The sequence below is a fragment of the Aspergillus ruber genome (assembly GCF_000600275.1).
Source record: "Aspergillus ruber CBS 135680 unplaced genomic scaffold scaffold00016, whole genome shotgun sequence".
Taxonomy (NCBI): domain Eukaryota; kingdom Fungi; phylum Ascomycota; class Eurotiomycetes; order Eurotiales; family Aspergillaceae; genus Aspergillus; species Aspergillus ruber.
The window spans coordinates 389,243-400,081 of NW_024467312.1; the positions used below are offsets into that span (position 1 = coordinate 389,243).

General features: G+C 48.7%; 4 protein-coding genes across 4 annotated transcripts; 1 reads left to right on the forward strand and 3 right to left on the reverse strand.

Annotated features, from left to right (window-relative positions):
- Window positions 1–425: 425 nt before the first annotated feature.
- EURHEDRAFT_516023 (PSP1 domain protein) lies at window positions 426–3,143 on the reverse strand (the record flags this gene model as incomplete). The annotated part of the gene is made up of 2 exons (XM_040786431.1): window positions 426–921; window positions 979–3,143. 2 exons carry the CDS (start codon window positions 3,141–3,143, stop codon window positions 426–428), a joined length of 2,661 nt encoding a protein of 886 aa, XP_040638158.1.
- A 1,998-nt stretch (window positions 3,144–5,141) lies between these two features.
- On the forward strand, window positions 5,142–5,913 carry EURHEDRAFT_91875 (uncharacterized protein). Its single transcript, XM_040787690.1, has 2 exons — window positions 5,142–5,334; window positions 5,398–5,913. The coding sequence occupies exons 1-2, from the start codon at window positions 5,295–5,297 to the stop codon at window positions 5,814–5,816; spliced, it is 459 nt and encodes a 152-aa protein (XP_040638159.1). The 5' UTR covers window positions 5,142–5,294; the 3' UTR covers window positions 5,817–5,913.
- A 129-nt stretch (window positions 5,914–6,042) lies between these two features.
- Window positions 6,043–7,116, reverse strand: EURHEDRAFT_457735 (NifU family protein; the record flags this gene model as incomplete). The annotated part of the gene is made up of 3 exons (XM_040784453.1): window positions 6,043–6,198; window positions 6,250–6,789; window positions 6,847–7,116. The coding sequence occupies 3 exons, from the start codon at window positions 7,114–7,116 to the stop codon at window positions 6,043–6,045; spliced, it is 966 nt and encodes a 321-aa protein (XP_040638160.1).
- A 1,684-nt stretch (window positions 7,117–8,800) lies between these two features.
- Window positions 8,801–10,794, reverse strand: EURHEDRAFT_523917 (Zn(II)2Cys6 transcription factor; the record flags this gene model as incomplete). Its single annotated transcript, XM_040786910.1, has 4 exons — window positions 10,530–10,794; window positions 9,917–10,447; window positions 9,720–9,860; window positions 8,801–9,670 (listed from the first exon to the last, which is right to left on the reverse strand). The coding sequence occupies exons 1-4, from the start codon at window positions 10,587–10,589 to the stop codon at window positions 8,801–8,803; spliced, it is 1,602 nt and encodes a 533-aa protein (XP_040638161.1). The 5' UTR covers window positions 10,590–10,794.
- Between the last annotated feature and the right edge of the window lie 45 nt (window positions 10,795–10,839).

Genomic DNA, 10,839 nt, shown 5'->3' on the forward strand with positions numbered 1-10,839 from the left:
AAGCCGTATATTCGTTTCGTGCCCGGTCTATTAAGTTAGGTATCGGCATTGCAAAAAAAAAAAAAAAAAAAAAACAGACCCGAATCTGATAGCCTGTAAACGATAAAAAGTAGCGTCTAATCTCTTTCTTTCTTCTTTCTTCTGTGCGTATGAGCGGAGAATACAAAAGAGGGAGGAGTGCAACTGAAAAGCAAAAGGGGAAAAAAGAAAGTAGAAAGAATTGAATACAAAGAAATAGCTTCCCGGTCGAAGGCTTCGCATCCACACCGAAAATAGTTAAAAAAGGTGTAAAAAAGATAAAAAGAAAATAGGACAAACCAAAGATCTCTAATAAGTACCTGTCTCACCGTGCAGCCAGGATTATCACACAAAACAGAAACGCCAATTTGTACAAGGAAATGTGTCGTGCTGAGTGTCTGTCAGCGTTAAGAGCCAAGTGACAGGCCCTGGAATCGACTAGTCCAGTCACTGGCGGCTGGAGGCATGCGAGGAGAGGCTGCATAGTCCACGAATCCCGTCTCTATCGGGCCGTAGGCTGTAGGTCCATAGGCCGAAAACGGATCGGGTTGGCCTTGCATGCCGAATCCACCAAGGCCAGCTTCGGGATGGCGAGGGGCCTGGCCGAATGACTGATAGGTATCTGCGTAAGGGTTGCGCAGCATTTCGTTTGCGAAATCTCGACCATTGCCGTAAGGGCGGGCGTCATGCTGATGACGCCGGTCTGACTGCGACTCTTGGTACAGGGGGTTGCTCATGGCACCGGAAGAGGGCAAGCCAACGCCAGGCGGAGTAGCAAACGACGCAGGGTTGATGGCGGACATCCAGATTCTGGTCTTGTAGATCTTGAAAAGATCAGTCACAAGCGAGTTGAAGTTGATGTATGAGTCCGCAAAGTAATAAAAAGTAAGCTTCTTCCAGTCCCTGTTTCCTATTAGCAATTCAAAACGTGAAATAAGGGACGATTGAATAAACACTCACATCTGGAACTCAGCATCCAAAATCTCCATATTGAGACGGTGCTCTACAACTTTCTGCTGGCAGACCCGTTTGGCCTTCGCCTCGTTACCTTCCTTATCGCGAAGCGTCAAAATCTCATGGTTCTGAGCCAGTCTCTTAATCAATTTCGGCTTAATGTCAGCAGGCGCCTCCTGTGGGCCACCGTGGGAGCCATGAGGACCCATGCCACCGATAGCGCTTCTGCCATTCAAACCGGGAATGTTTCCAGACGGATCAACAACGTTGGTACCACCATTCTGGCCCTGGCGAGAGAACATCATCAACCACTTGTAGTGTTCTTCCGCGTACTGCTGCTTGAGCTCACGGGCTTTTTGTAGCGAAACGTTGGCGTGCTGGATGGTTCCTAGGTCCATGCCTCGATCCGCTTCGACAATAACCAGATCGCCCGGCTTCACCTGAAGGCCGGTGTCTTCCTGGATGTAGAAAACATCCGCGCGGTGACACTTGAAGGTCACGATGTAGAGAAGCTGGTTCTGGTGGAAATGCGCAAGAGGGGGCTGGTGGCGGCCATAGCCATGGTGGGGGAGGGAATAGGTCGAGTGCAGAGACGTAGGGAGACGCGCCTCGTCGGCCATGCGAAGGCTTTGCTCGTGGGAGAAGTACGAAGCTGCAAATTGACGGGCTTGTAAATGAATTTGTTCCAATCTCATTTCCTCCAACTCCTCGGGATTCAAATAAGGGACCATCTGGGAAGAGCTTTGGTGGTACTCACGGGTCTGTCCTGGGGCATTCCCAAGGGGTCCATCAGCGATATGAGGGTGTTCGTCCTCCAGGTCTCCCAATCCAGTCCTAAAGTTGACGGGAGCCTGCGAATCACCGGCAGCGGAACTGATGGAGGTGTGTCGCATGGGAATATCCGCAAAGGAGTGACGGCGACTCTGGGGTATCTCTGGGATACTGTCAAAACCAAGGGAAGTCTGCCAATGAGCCTTTCGAACATTATCTAGGGCGCGGTTTTCCAAGGGAGCAAGCCCTGAAAATTGCTTTTCCAGATTAGCAGAATGTTCGGAGAAGCGCCTCTTCGGGCCACCGAGATTGTTGTTGTATCCATGAATGCTGCGGAGCTCATCCAGGTCGTGGACGTCTAGATCTGTCTCTTCGGGCACACTTCCGCGAATAGCATGCAAGTTACGAGGCGCGCCACCAACCGCGTAGCCACCGTTTGCAGACGCAGTTGATCCGCGACGGTCCCTCATACTGTTATCTATAGCCGCCTGGCGCAAAAGGGCGTTCTCCCTGGAGAGCTGCTCAATGGTGCGCGCTTGGTTGACAGTATAGTTCATGCTGCCATCAGAGCCGTTGGCGCTACCCTCCTCATCATCTTCATCTTCACGCACACGGTCAAGCGTCGCAGGGTCGTGACCCAACTCTCCAAGAAGGCTGGGGCGCGATGAACGATGCTGCAAGGCGGACAGCTGGTTAACACTATTGCGAGGGCGCGCATTGGGGTATGGAGCCTGCGCTGCTCCCGAATTGCTGGCCATCTGGGTTAGAAACTCGGGGTCCAATTGGCCCACTGAGTACGATTGAGACCGATAAGTCTTGGGAGTCGGATGAAGAGGAATGGAAAATGGGATACCCGCGTCCCCAGACGAAGTACGGGCGGTCGGGCTCAGTAGCTCCTCTGCGAGATAAGTATTCGAAGTAGTGGGGGACGGAACAATCTCTGAGAGGCGAGGAGGTGGCTCTTTTCGAGAATCCGAATTCCAAATACCCGTACCCCATGGGAATGAGCTACTTCCAACGTGGTTCCACGCGATCGAGCCACCCAAACCCGGACTCGTGCTCCACACAGCCTGATCAGTTGCGGGGCTAGTCGGGTTGGAAGTTCCCGATGATAGAGGGGCAGTAGTTGTCAAAGAAGACTTGCGGGTAACGTGTACAGGGACTTCGTTCAACCAGGACGTGCGGCGACCGGGCTTGGGAATGGACACAGAGGAGGTCGGGGGCTGCGTCTGCTGAGAGTGGTCCCCATCATCGTCTGAAGATGCCAGAGCGTCTGAATCGGGGGTTGAACGACGAACGCCGGGATGGGCCTTTTCGAGACGAGCTGTCGCATTGGTGGACGAAGTTGGTGAGGTAGTGGATTTTGGCGCCTGTACAGGCTTGCTGGATGGGGCAGCCATGATGTGACGAGCGAATAAGAATCAGATCCTGATTGCAGCAGATACCGCCATTAGCAAGTGGATTGGATGAGGGGTCAACTGAATAAAGCATGGAGAATCCGCAGGCACTAGAAGTGGTGGGCTAGTTGTTTGGCGACCAGGACTAGGTCATACAGCTGTCGTAGTCAAAGTCCACAGCAGGAAATGTATACAAAAGTAGAATAAATGAAAGAGAATAAAACGCATAGAAGAAAGCATCAAATTTAAGAAAATCAGTGTGAACTCACCTTGAATTCTTTTCGTCCTATCTTCGGAGGATGTTGACGTCAGAACATGAAAAAGTGGAAAAGTATGGGGAACTGCCAAAATGTGGAAGAGAGTGAGTGATGTTTGTTCTCAGGCCAAATGTGGAGAAAAATAGCACCACAACAGACATTCACTGCTGATCAGGCTGCAGAGTTAATGCCCCAAAACAAAAACAGAAAGCAAACAGATTAAAGACGAGGTATATTGGGCCACAAAGCGCTGGTTCTAACATGCAAAGACAAGGGTCAGGAGAGCTTTCGCATATGGTGCCAGTTCAAAGCATAGAATAGTAGGGTATCAGTATATAGTGGAATTGGACGCATAGATGTAAAGAGACGGTGAAAACTGGCGTGGCAATGAGGGCGCTGGAGAGATAAAACTATACAACCATGCCACCACATTGTGGCGAACATGCGCCCCTCAATGAAAGTGACTTTGGACCAGGCAGACAGGGGAAGAAAGGATGGGTAAACTGGGTAGCTTTCCCTTTTATGTCGTACCAAAGGGAAGAAAGAAATGGGAAAACCGCCCGGGTTCTTTCATTGGTAGACTGGTTCCATGGATGCAATCAAGCGGCAATGCAAATTGAATGAACAGATGCAATGATATGAAAGGAATGCCAGATATAATACAAAGAAGGAAAACGAATTATACATACCTGAGTTGATACAAAAAGGCGCGCCGAATAGGTTGTCAGATAGACAACCAAGAGTGTACAAAGATAGAGATGGTATCACGGGTGTTCCCGAACAAACGTAGAGCAGTATAGTAATAATGTAGGTTCGTAATCGCGTCTATATTAGCATATCCCAATCGGTCAGTTGTCTGTCGTCGGTAGATCTACCCTCGAATACCCTCAGGAGACTCACCAGTCTAAATGAAACTTTTATTAGATCTATATCCCAAGTAGTCGCAAAAGAGAAAAAAGTTCGTCGTTTCCCGTAAAAATTGCAAGAAGGATTCGAGTTAAAAGAAGCGACCAGGCTTCCGTTCTGAGAGAGATATTTGAGGTAGTGGTTGGCGCGTGAGAGACACGAGATGGGATGAATTGGTGATAGAGACCGGACCGGATTGTTTTCGATGATCGTCTTTAAATCGTATTGAATAATCAGTAAATACCAATCGTCTACCGTCCTATCCCATTCGACCAAGACAAGTAGAGAAGTAATCTATCCAGTTCGACTATGCGCCGTATTGTAGTCGGATTTGTAGAGAACGGATAGCGTGACCACGGGGATGTTTAGATGACGTTGAGAAGATATTGGACTTGGTGGTCTGATCAATGGGACGAGGGTCAACCCTCAAAAGCAACGCATCTTGAGATGCAAACAATCTAAGAGAAAAGGAAAAGAAAAGGTCAAGAGCGGCAGTAGAAGTAAAAGAAGACAAATAAGAAGATGGAAAGAGACCGTCGACGGAGGAAAAGTGATCTTGTTGAGAAGGAGTGCGGAGTTGGAGTGAGCGGCGGCGCAGCAGCTCTTTCGCTGGATCCGATCGGGAGTGGTGGTTGGGTAGTACTGGTACTGTATGTAACCGTACTCCGTACTTGCAGACGATGAAAATCCGTTAATGGAGAACGGGAGGAGTGTGGCTTATAAGTATAAAAGCTGAAAAAAGTCGACGAAGACGTTGTACGGGACAAGAGTTCGTTCACAGAGACACAACGAGCCACGGGTCAAGCGAGGCAAAAGTAGTTAGAACTTGAGTTACTGTTCTCTTGTACAATACAGACACTGAGAGTTGTTAGAAGAACAGAGACTTATATGTCGAATTCTGCAGGTAATTTGTTAAATAATCATTCTCTGGTCTGTGAATGAACGTCATGCCATCGGTCTGTACTTTTGCCTCCTTACTACCACTAGCTCCATGCACTTAGTACCACCGTGTACCACTCCGTATCCGTACCGTATGTGACCGTATATTACCAAATTGCGGGGAAAGCTCTAGTGTAGCTGACTCATCAGCCCAGCCCAGTCCAGCCTTTTTCCTTTACATTCCTTTACATCTTTTTGGCCGATATGGAATACTAGTCCATTTATTGGATACAGTCGAGATACATTATCCCCCAATTGCAATGAATCCGAATATAACCTCGTGATAGTCGCCATTGCGGACCCACGGTTACCAGCTTGTTGCTTTCTGTATCGGAGTACTATGGGACTAGTAGCACGGGATCTACCCAGGACGCTTGTAACGTTGATAGCCACTGTCCACGGATCGCCCCGGGCAAGCAGTTGTGACGTTGTGTGGACAAGTCGCATTGGCTCAAGAGGCGGGGGAAAAAGACTCTTTGGAACGACTCCGGTTGATGTATCAATGAACCCTGGTTTTAATGCACGCGATTATAAGGATTGTTTGCTATCAGAGCTGGTTCCAAGTCTCTTTTGATTTACCCTTACCCCTCTTCTCTGCACCGGTTCTTCATGCACTCCCCGGCGAATGGCCCGCGCTCCGGCATTCCATGCACATAATACAAGTAGCATAACTGGGTATGACAGTCGATTCCTTCAGTATAGTACAACTGGTCTGGTGATTTTTCTATCTGATTAAACAAAAATCTCACGTGGTATATATTCTTCATATGAAAAAAAAAAAAAAAAAAAAGAAGAGTAAATCAAGCAACCGTGTCCAAACTACCCTTGCCTACTGTACCCGCAGTCGCCTCCGCCCCCTTCTGCTGGCGCAGCTTCTCCTCAAACCGCGCAAATTCATGCATAGAAATCTCTTCCTCCTGATCCATGACCTGCTCAACACCCTGGACCTCCTCGATCTGCAATCTGTTAGCCTGAATCCATCCATATCCGTCGGGAAGCAAACATACGTAGTGCATAAGCATCGACTCAATGCCATTCTTCAAAGTCACTGTGCTCGAGTCGCACGTCCGGCATGCACCCCGCAACTTCAGCATGACGATGCCATTCTCAAATCCCCGGAGCTCAATATCACCTCCGTCTTCCTGGATCGCAGGTCGAATTCGGGTCTCCAAAAGCTCCTTAATCATGCTGACAACCTCTTCTTCATCCTCATTGTAGGCCAGCGACTCCTCGCCACCGCCTTCTTGACCTTGTTCAGCAGCGCTCTTTTCTATAGTGTTGACGATCGGATCGCCGGATGTCACGGTTTGTGTGATCATGCTAAATACTTCCGGCTTGATGTGTGCCCAGTTCGCATCGCTCGCCTTGGTCACTGTGATAAAGTCGCTTCCATAGAAGACGGACGAGACACCATCAACGTTCAGCAAATGCGCCGCCAGCGGGGAGGGGTGAGGAGGCGCAACCGTCGACCGAGGGGAGAGGTATTCGATAAATGTAGTGGGGAAACCTTCGGGAAGAATGGGGTGGTTGGGAATGAATTTCAATGCCTAACAGTCATGGATTAGCAAAATTTCTCATAGTTTGGATCAAAACTGACAACTTACATCCGGGTTAGGTGTGTTCTCCGTCTGGATAAAGATGGTGCGCTTGCTAGCCGGCGAGGGCCCGTTAACCCGGGAATGAGCAGCAGGCTGGTGACGAGGACGCAGCGCCGGTCTGCGTCGAGTCTCAGAGGAAGTCATCGCTGGCAATCGTGCCGATTGATGAACGGCTCTGTAGGAACCCAATGCAGGGCTTCTAACCGACCGAGAAGTCACCTCTGCAGCGTTCCACGGGGCCGCCAGTCTGGTGCTGAAGATTGTCCGCCTGAGCATGATTCCAGATGCTGAGCTCACTGACATCTTGATTGTATTAGATCAATGTGCAAAACACCAATGTTGACAAAGTAGTTGTTTTGAGGCGAGAGTTGGATGGGTTCAGGATATTTTTTGCCCGGTCCGGACTCTGACGCAATAAATCACACGTGAGTGGCTATTCCGCGGGAATCGATGCTGACAAATGCGCACGCCAATCAGATCAATGCTATTTACTACTGCCAGCGAGTCGAGTTCAATCCAACCTCGAACTCGGTTTTCACCTCGTTTATGAACTCATTTGAGAACTTGTGAGTTCTCGCTAGCAGCCCGGAGTAATAATGTCACCGTTGAGAAATCGGATCCCCTAATATCCCTTCTTACTCTCAGATGGGCAGCACAACCCATTACACTTTTGTGTCTGTCACAGGCTGCGCGCTGCGCCTGTAGAATAAACGATATGCTAGTCGGAGGAATGATCGGAGTGGTTACTTGACTACTACCCCGCATGATGTACTTTTGTATATAAAAGGCTTGTCCGATGGGACATCCGTTCTTCTCTCCTTCAACGAAACCTCTTGTATGATAGTTATTAGCGCTGCGGGCTTAGCCCCTAACAGTGTCTTCAATTTCTTCCATTGATTTTTCATTGTGATAAATTGAAGCCATTCAATAACCATTACCCAATAAAGCAATGAATGTCCGACCAACTCCCTATTTGATCAGAATTGATCTCGGGTCCTCCGATCTTCGCACCCTGGCCAAGAGAAATAATATATAGCAGTAGATAGATCCATTCATGAAAAAGCCAGAATAACTCCATAGAACCGAACCATTCCCACCTCAATCAAGTGACTACGAAAGTGATGCAGATATGGATTTCGAGTACGAGACTGATGCTTTCTTCTGGGGAAAAGAAGATAGGTAGGCCGATCAGATCCTAAGTGAATATGAGAGTTTCCACCGCTACATTAACGCCTAATTTGCGCCAGAACAACAGTGCCTTAATCAGTGGAAAAGGTTCGTACACCCAAACTCAAGACACTCTCTGCCTACTTCAAAGTCACTCCCTACGACCGGGCTCACCAGTTTCGCCGGCGCTAGTACAATTACCTTATCCGCACACCTTGGCCACAAGACATCACCAAATGGTTAATTGGGTGGGAGTCATTTCTCGACGAAGTGCATGACGCGGGAGAGTCTTCACTGAGGCAAAACTTGGGAGTTGCATTGGTTTAGCAAATATCTATGATGAGTGTTGGTTGACTAGGGGGTACAGTACCTAGATCTAGGCCAACTATTATCACTCTAATGATAAAGTATACTATAAAGGTGGTCATAGCATCCCAAACCTATTGTTCTCTGGGTTATGTACAGATACTTGGTATAGACGACTCTCCCGACAAATGACATATTTCGATATATAGGAAAAGAAAGAAAAACACAATTAACAAGGACCAAACTGATTGGCAGCTTATCCGCTCATAGTTTGGAGAATACCGGTGTCCGTCACGCACAAGCTATGTGGAGCTAACCCGGTTTAGATACTGAGTGCGAGCTGCCAATCCCCATCTCCACCCACGCCAACACCATGTATAAAACCAGCCAGCCACTCCAGACGCCTACCAAAACAACTTCAATCCCCGTTAAGTCCCATTAAGTAAACACGGAAGGTGCACTCACTACCCGTCACTTCCTGTTAACATCACTCAACAACCTGCTCGAGCGGAGTAGGCGATCTCCTCTTCTGCGACAACCGATACTGCGGCCATACCATATCCTTCAGAAACACGCCGATCGCGAACCCCACCTGCGGTAGATGCATAAATACTGCCTGGCACCATTTTATCTTCTCGCTCGACTGCTCGACTTGGAAGAATTGTGTGCTTTGGCTTAAGGGTGCTAGAAGCATTTGTCCGCCTAATGCTTTCATGTTCGGTTGCAGGCAGTATGCTGCGGCGCGGCAGACTTCTGTCGCATAGACGGCGGTTAGGGCGATGAAGTCGACTCGGTCCAGTGTCTCGGTTGACGGAGAGGTTGAGATTTCGGCTGATTCGATGGACGGATAACATGATGTGGAGGCAGGGCTTCCGGATTGACTAAGACCAGGGCTGAGAAAGTCGAACAGTTGGTTGATCAAGGGGTAAAGCAAAACGAGAGTTGTCCAATATATCAGGTGCGATTCGGCACAGGTGAGCGATGGGAAGTTGAGAGGCTGAGGAAAGAAGTCTTTGGGGACGGCGGTTCTGAATGTTTTCAGAATACTAGAATCTTTCGAAAGCGGAGATGGTACTCCAAGTTTGTCCTGCATCCAGATGCAAGTATTGTGCAGCTTGTCCTCGAGCGACAGACACGAGTGCAACAAGCGTTCCCCTACTCTTCGAGAGCCTCTAACTAAATACCCATGGTCGAGGAAAGTGTCTACATCCTCAATGAGAGCTGTGCATTCGATCAATATGTCGATGAATATATCGATGGGTTCGGGTGCAAGCGCGTTCTTGTCCCCCGGCTCACTAGACCTAGTCGGAATGTTATAGCGCCATGGGGATTGTCGTTTCCCAATCGCATCGCACAGCTACAACGATCAGCCATCGACCCGCAAACACAGATATAACAATTCTCACAATGACAAATCTGAGCTGACGGAGGAATAGGTTTTCGGCAACGGCTTCCTTACTTCGCCCGCTGCATTGCTGTATCAAAGCGTTACTTCCCTGGACATGCGCCAGCCATGCAGGGAATCCAGATGGAGAGCAATTGATCAACTGGTTTACACATTAGTGGCCAACCCTTACCGAGAACCCGGGTACGTGCCACTTACTTCATATACCTGAAAAATGATTGTGGTATATAGAAGGTCCTTTCCCAATCCCTTGCCCATCCTGATCTTCCTATGGAGGAGTTCCATTGCTTGGCTATAAAGCTTGGTGCTGTACTGCAGTAACCGGTCATCACGGTTGTTCTTTGCGACGAACGCCGACGAAAGCGAAATGACTGCCTTATCCAGGAGCGGACTGCCTCCGATGAGATCTGGAAGAGTCTCATAGAGATTTTTATTCGTCTTTAACAATTGCGCAGGGGGCAGGAAGTTGTTGATGAAAGACGCCAACAATTGAGATCGGACCTCGAGGCGGGCATTGAATCGAGGGACCTGCTCCGCAAGATTGACCGCAATTATTGCTCCAGCAGGCCTGTTACTTTTTGCGGCGTCCTTTCTTTTTGGTCGCTGGGCTTTTTGCGAATTATTGACCGCAGAGGCAGACTTGTGGATGAAGACCCTCTGTCTTTCATAACCGGTGCAGATATGGCCATTCTTGACGCACCGAAGACATTCGGGCTTGGTTTCGTCGCACTGCACATCTCGGCAGCGTTATCAGCGCATCTTCAAGGCTGGAATCGTCGCATATAAATACGTAGTCCAGAGAGCAGCTCACCTTGACTTTCCTCCGCCGGCAGGTATTACACCCGGTTGATTTGAACGGAATACCACCCATGATTCGAATGGTGAAGATCAATCATTGTTCCACGCCCCATGAAATCATGTCAAGAAAGCCAGACATCACTCAATTGATCTCTGTCGCTGTATACCTTACCCCGTAGTTCCCCTCTACCTCGATTGGCGAGTGGTGGCAAACGTTTACAATATTTCACGTGACATAATCGCAAGGATTCCTCTTTTGGGCGGGAGCCGAGATCTGGACCTTGAGTTTCTTTCTTTTCTTTTCTTTTTTTTTTTTTTTTTTT

Excerpts from the sequence above, each read along its gene's own strand:
- EURHEDRAFT_91875 (XM_040787690.1), top strand. The coding sequence starts at position 5,295 with ATGCACTTAGTACCACCGTGTACCACTCCGTATCCGTACC. Across the intron at positions 5,335-5,397 it reads TACCACTCCGTATCCGTACC|CCCAGTCCAGCCTTTTTCCT; the intron begins GTATGTGACCGT and ends TCATCAGCCCAG.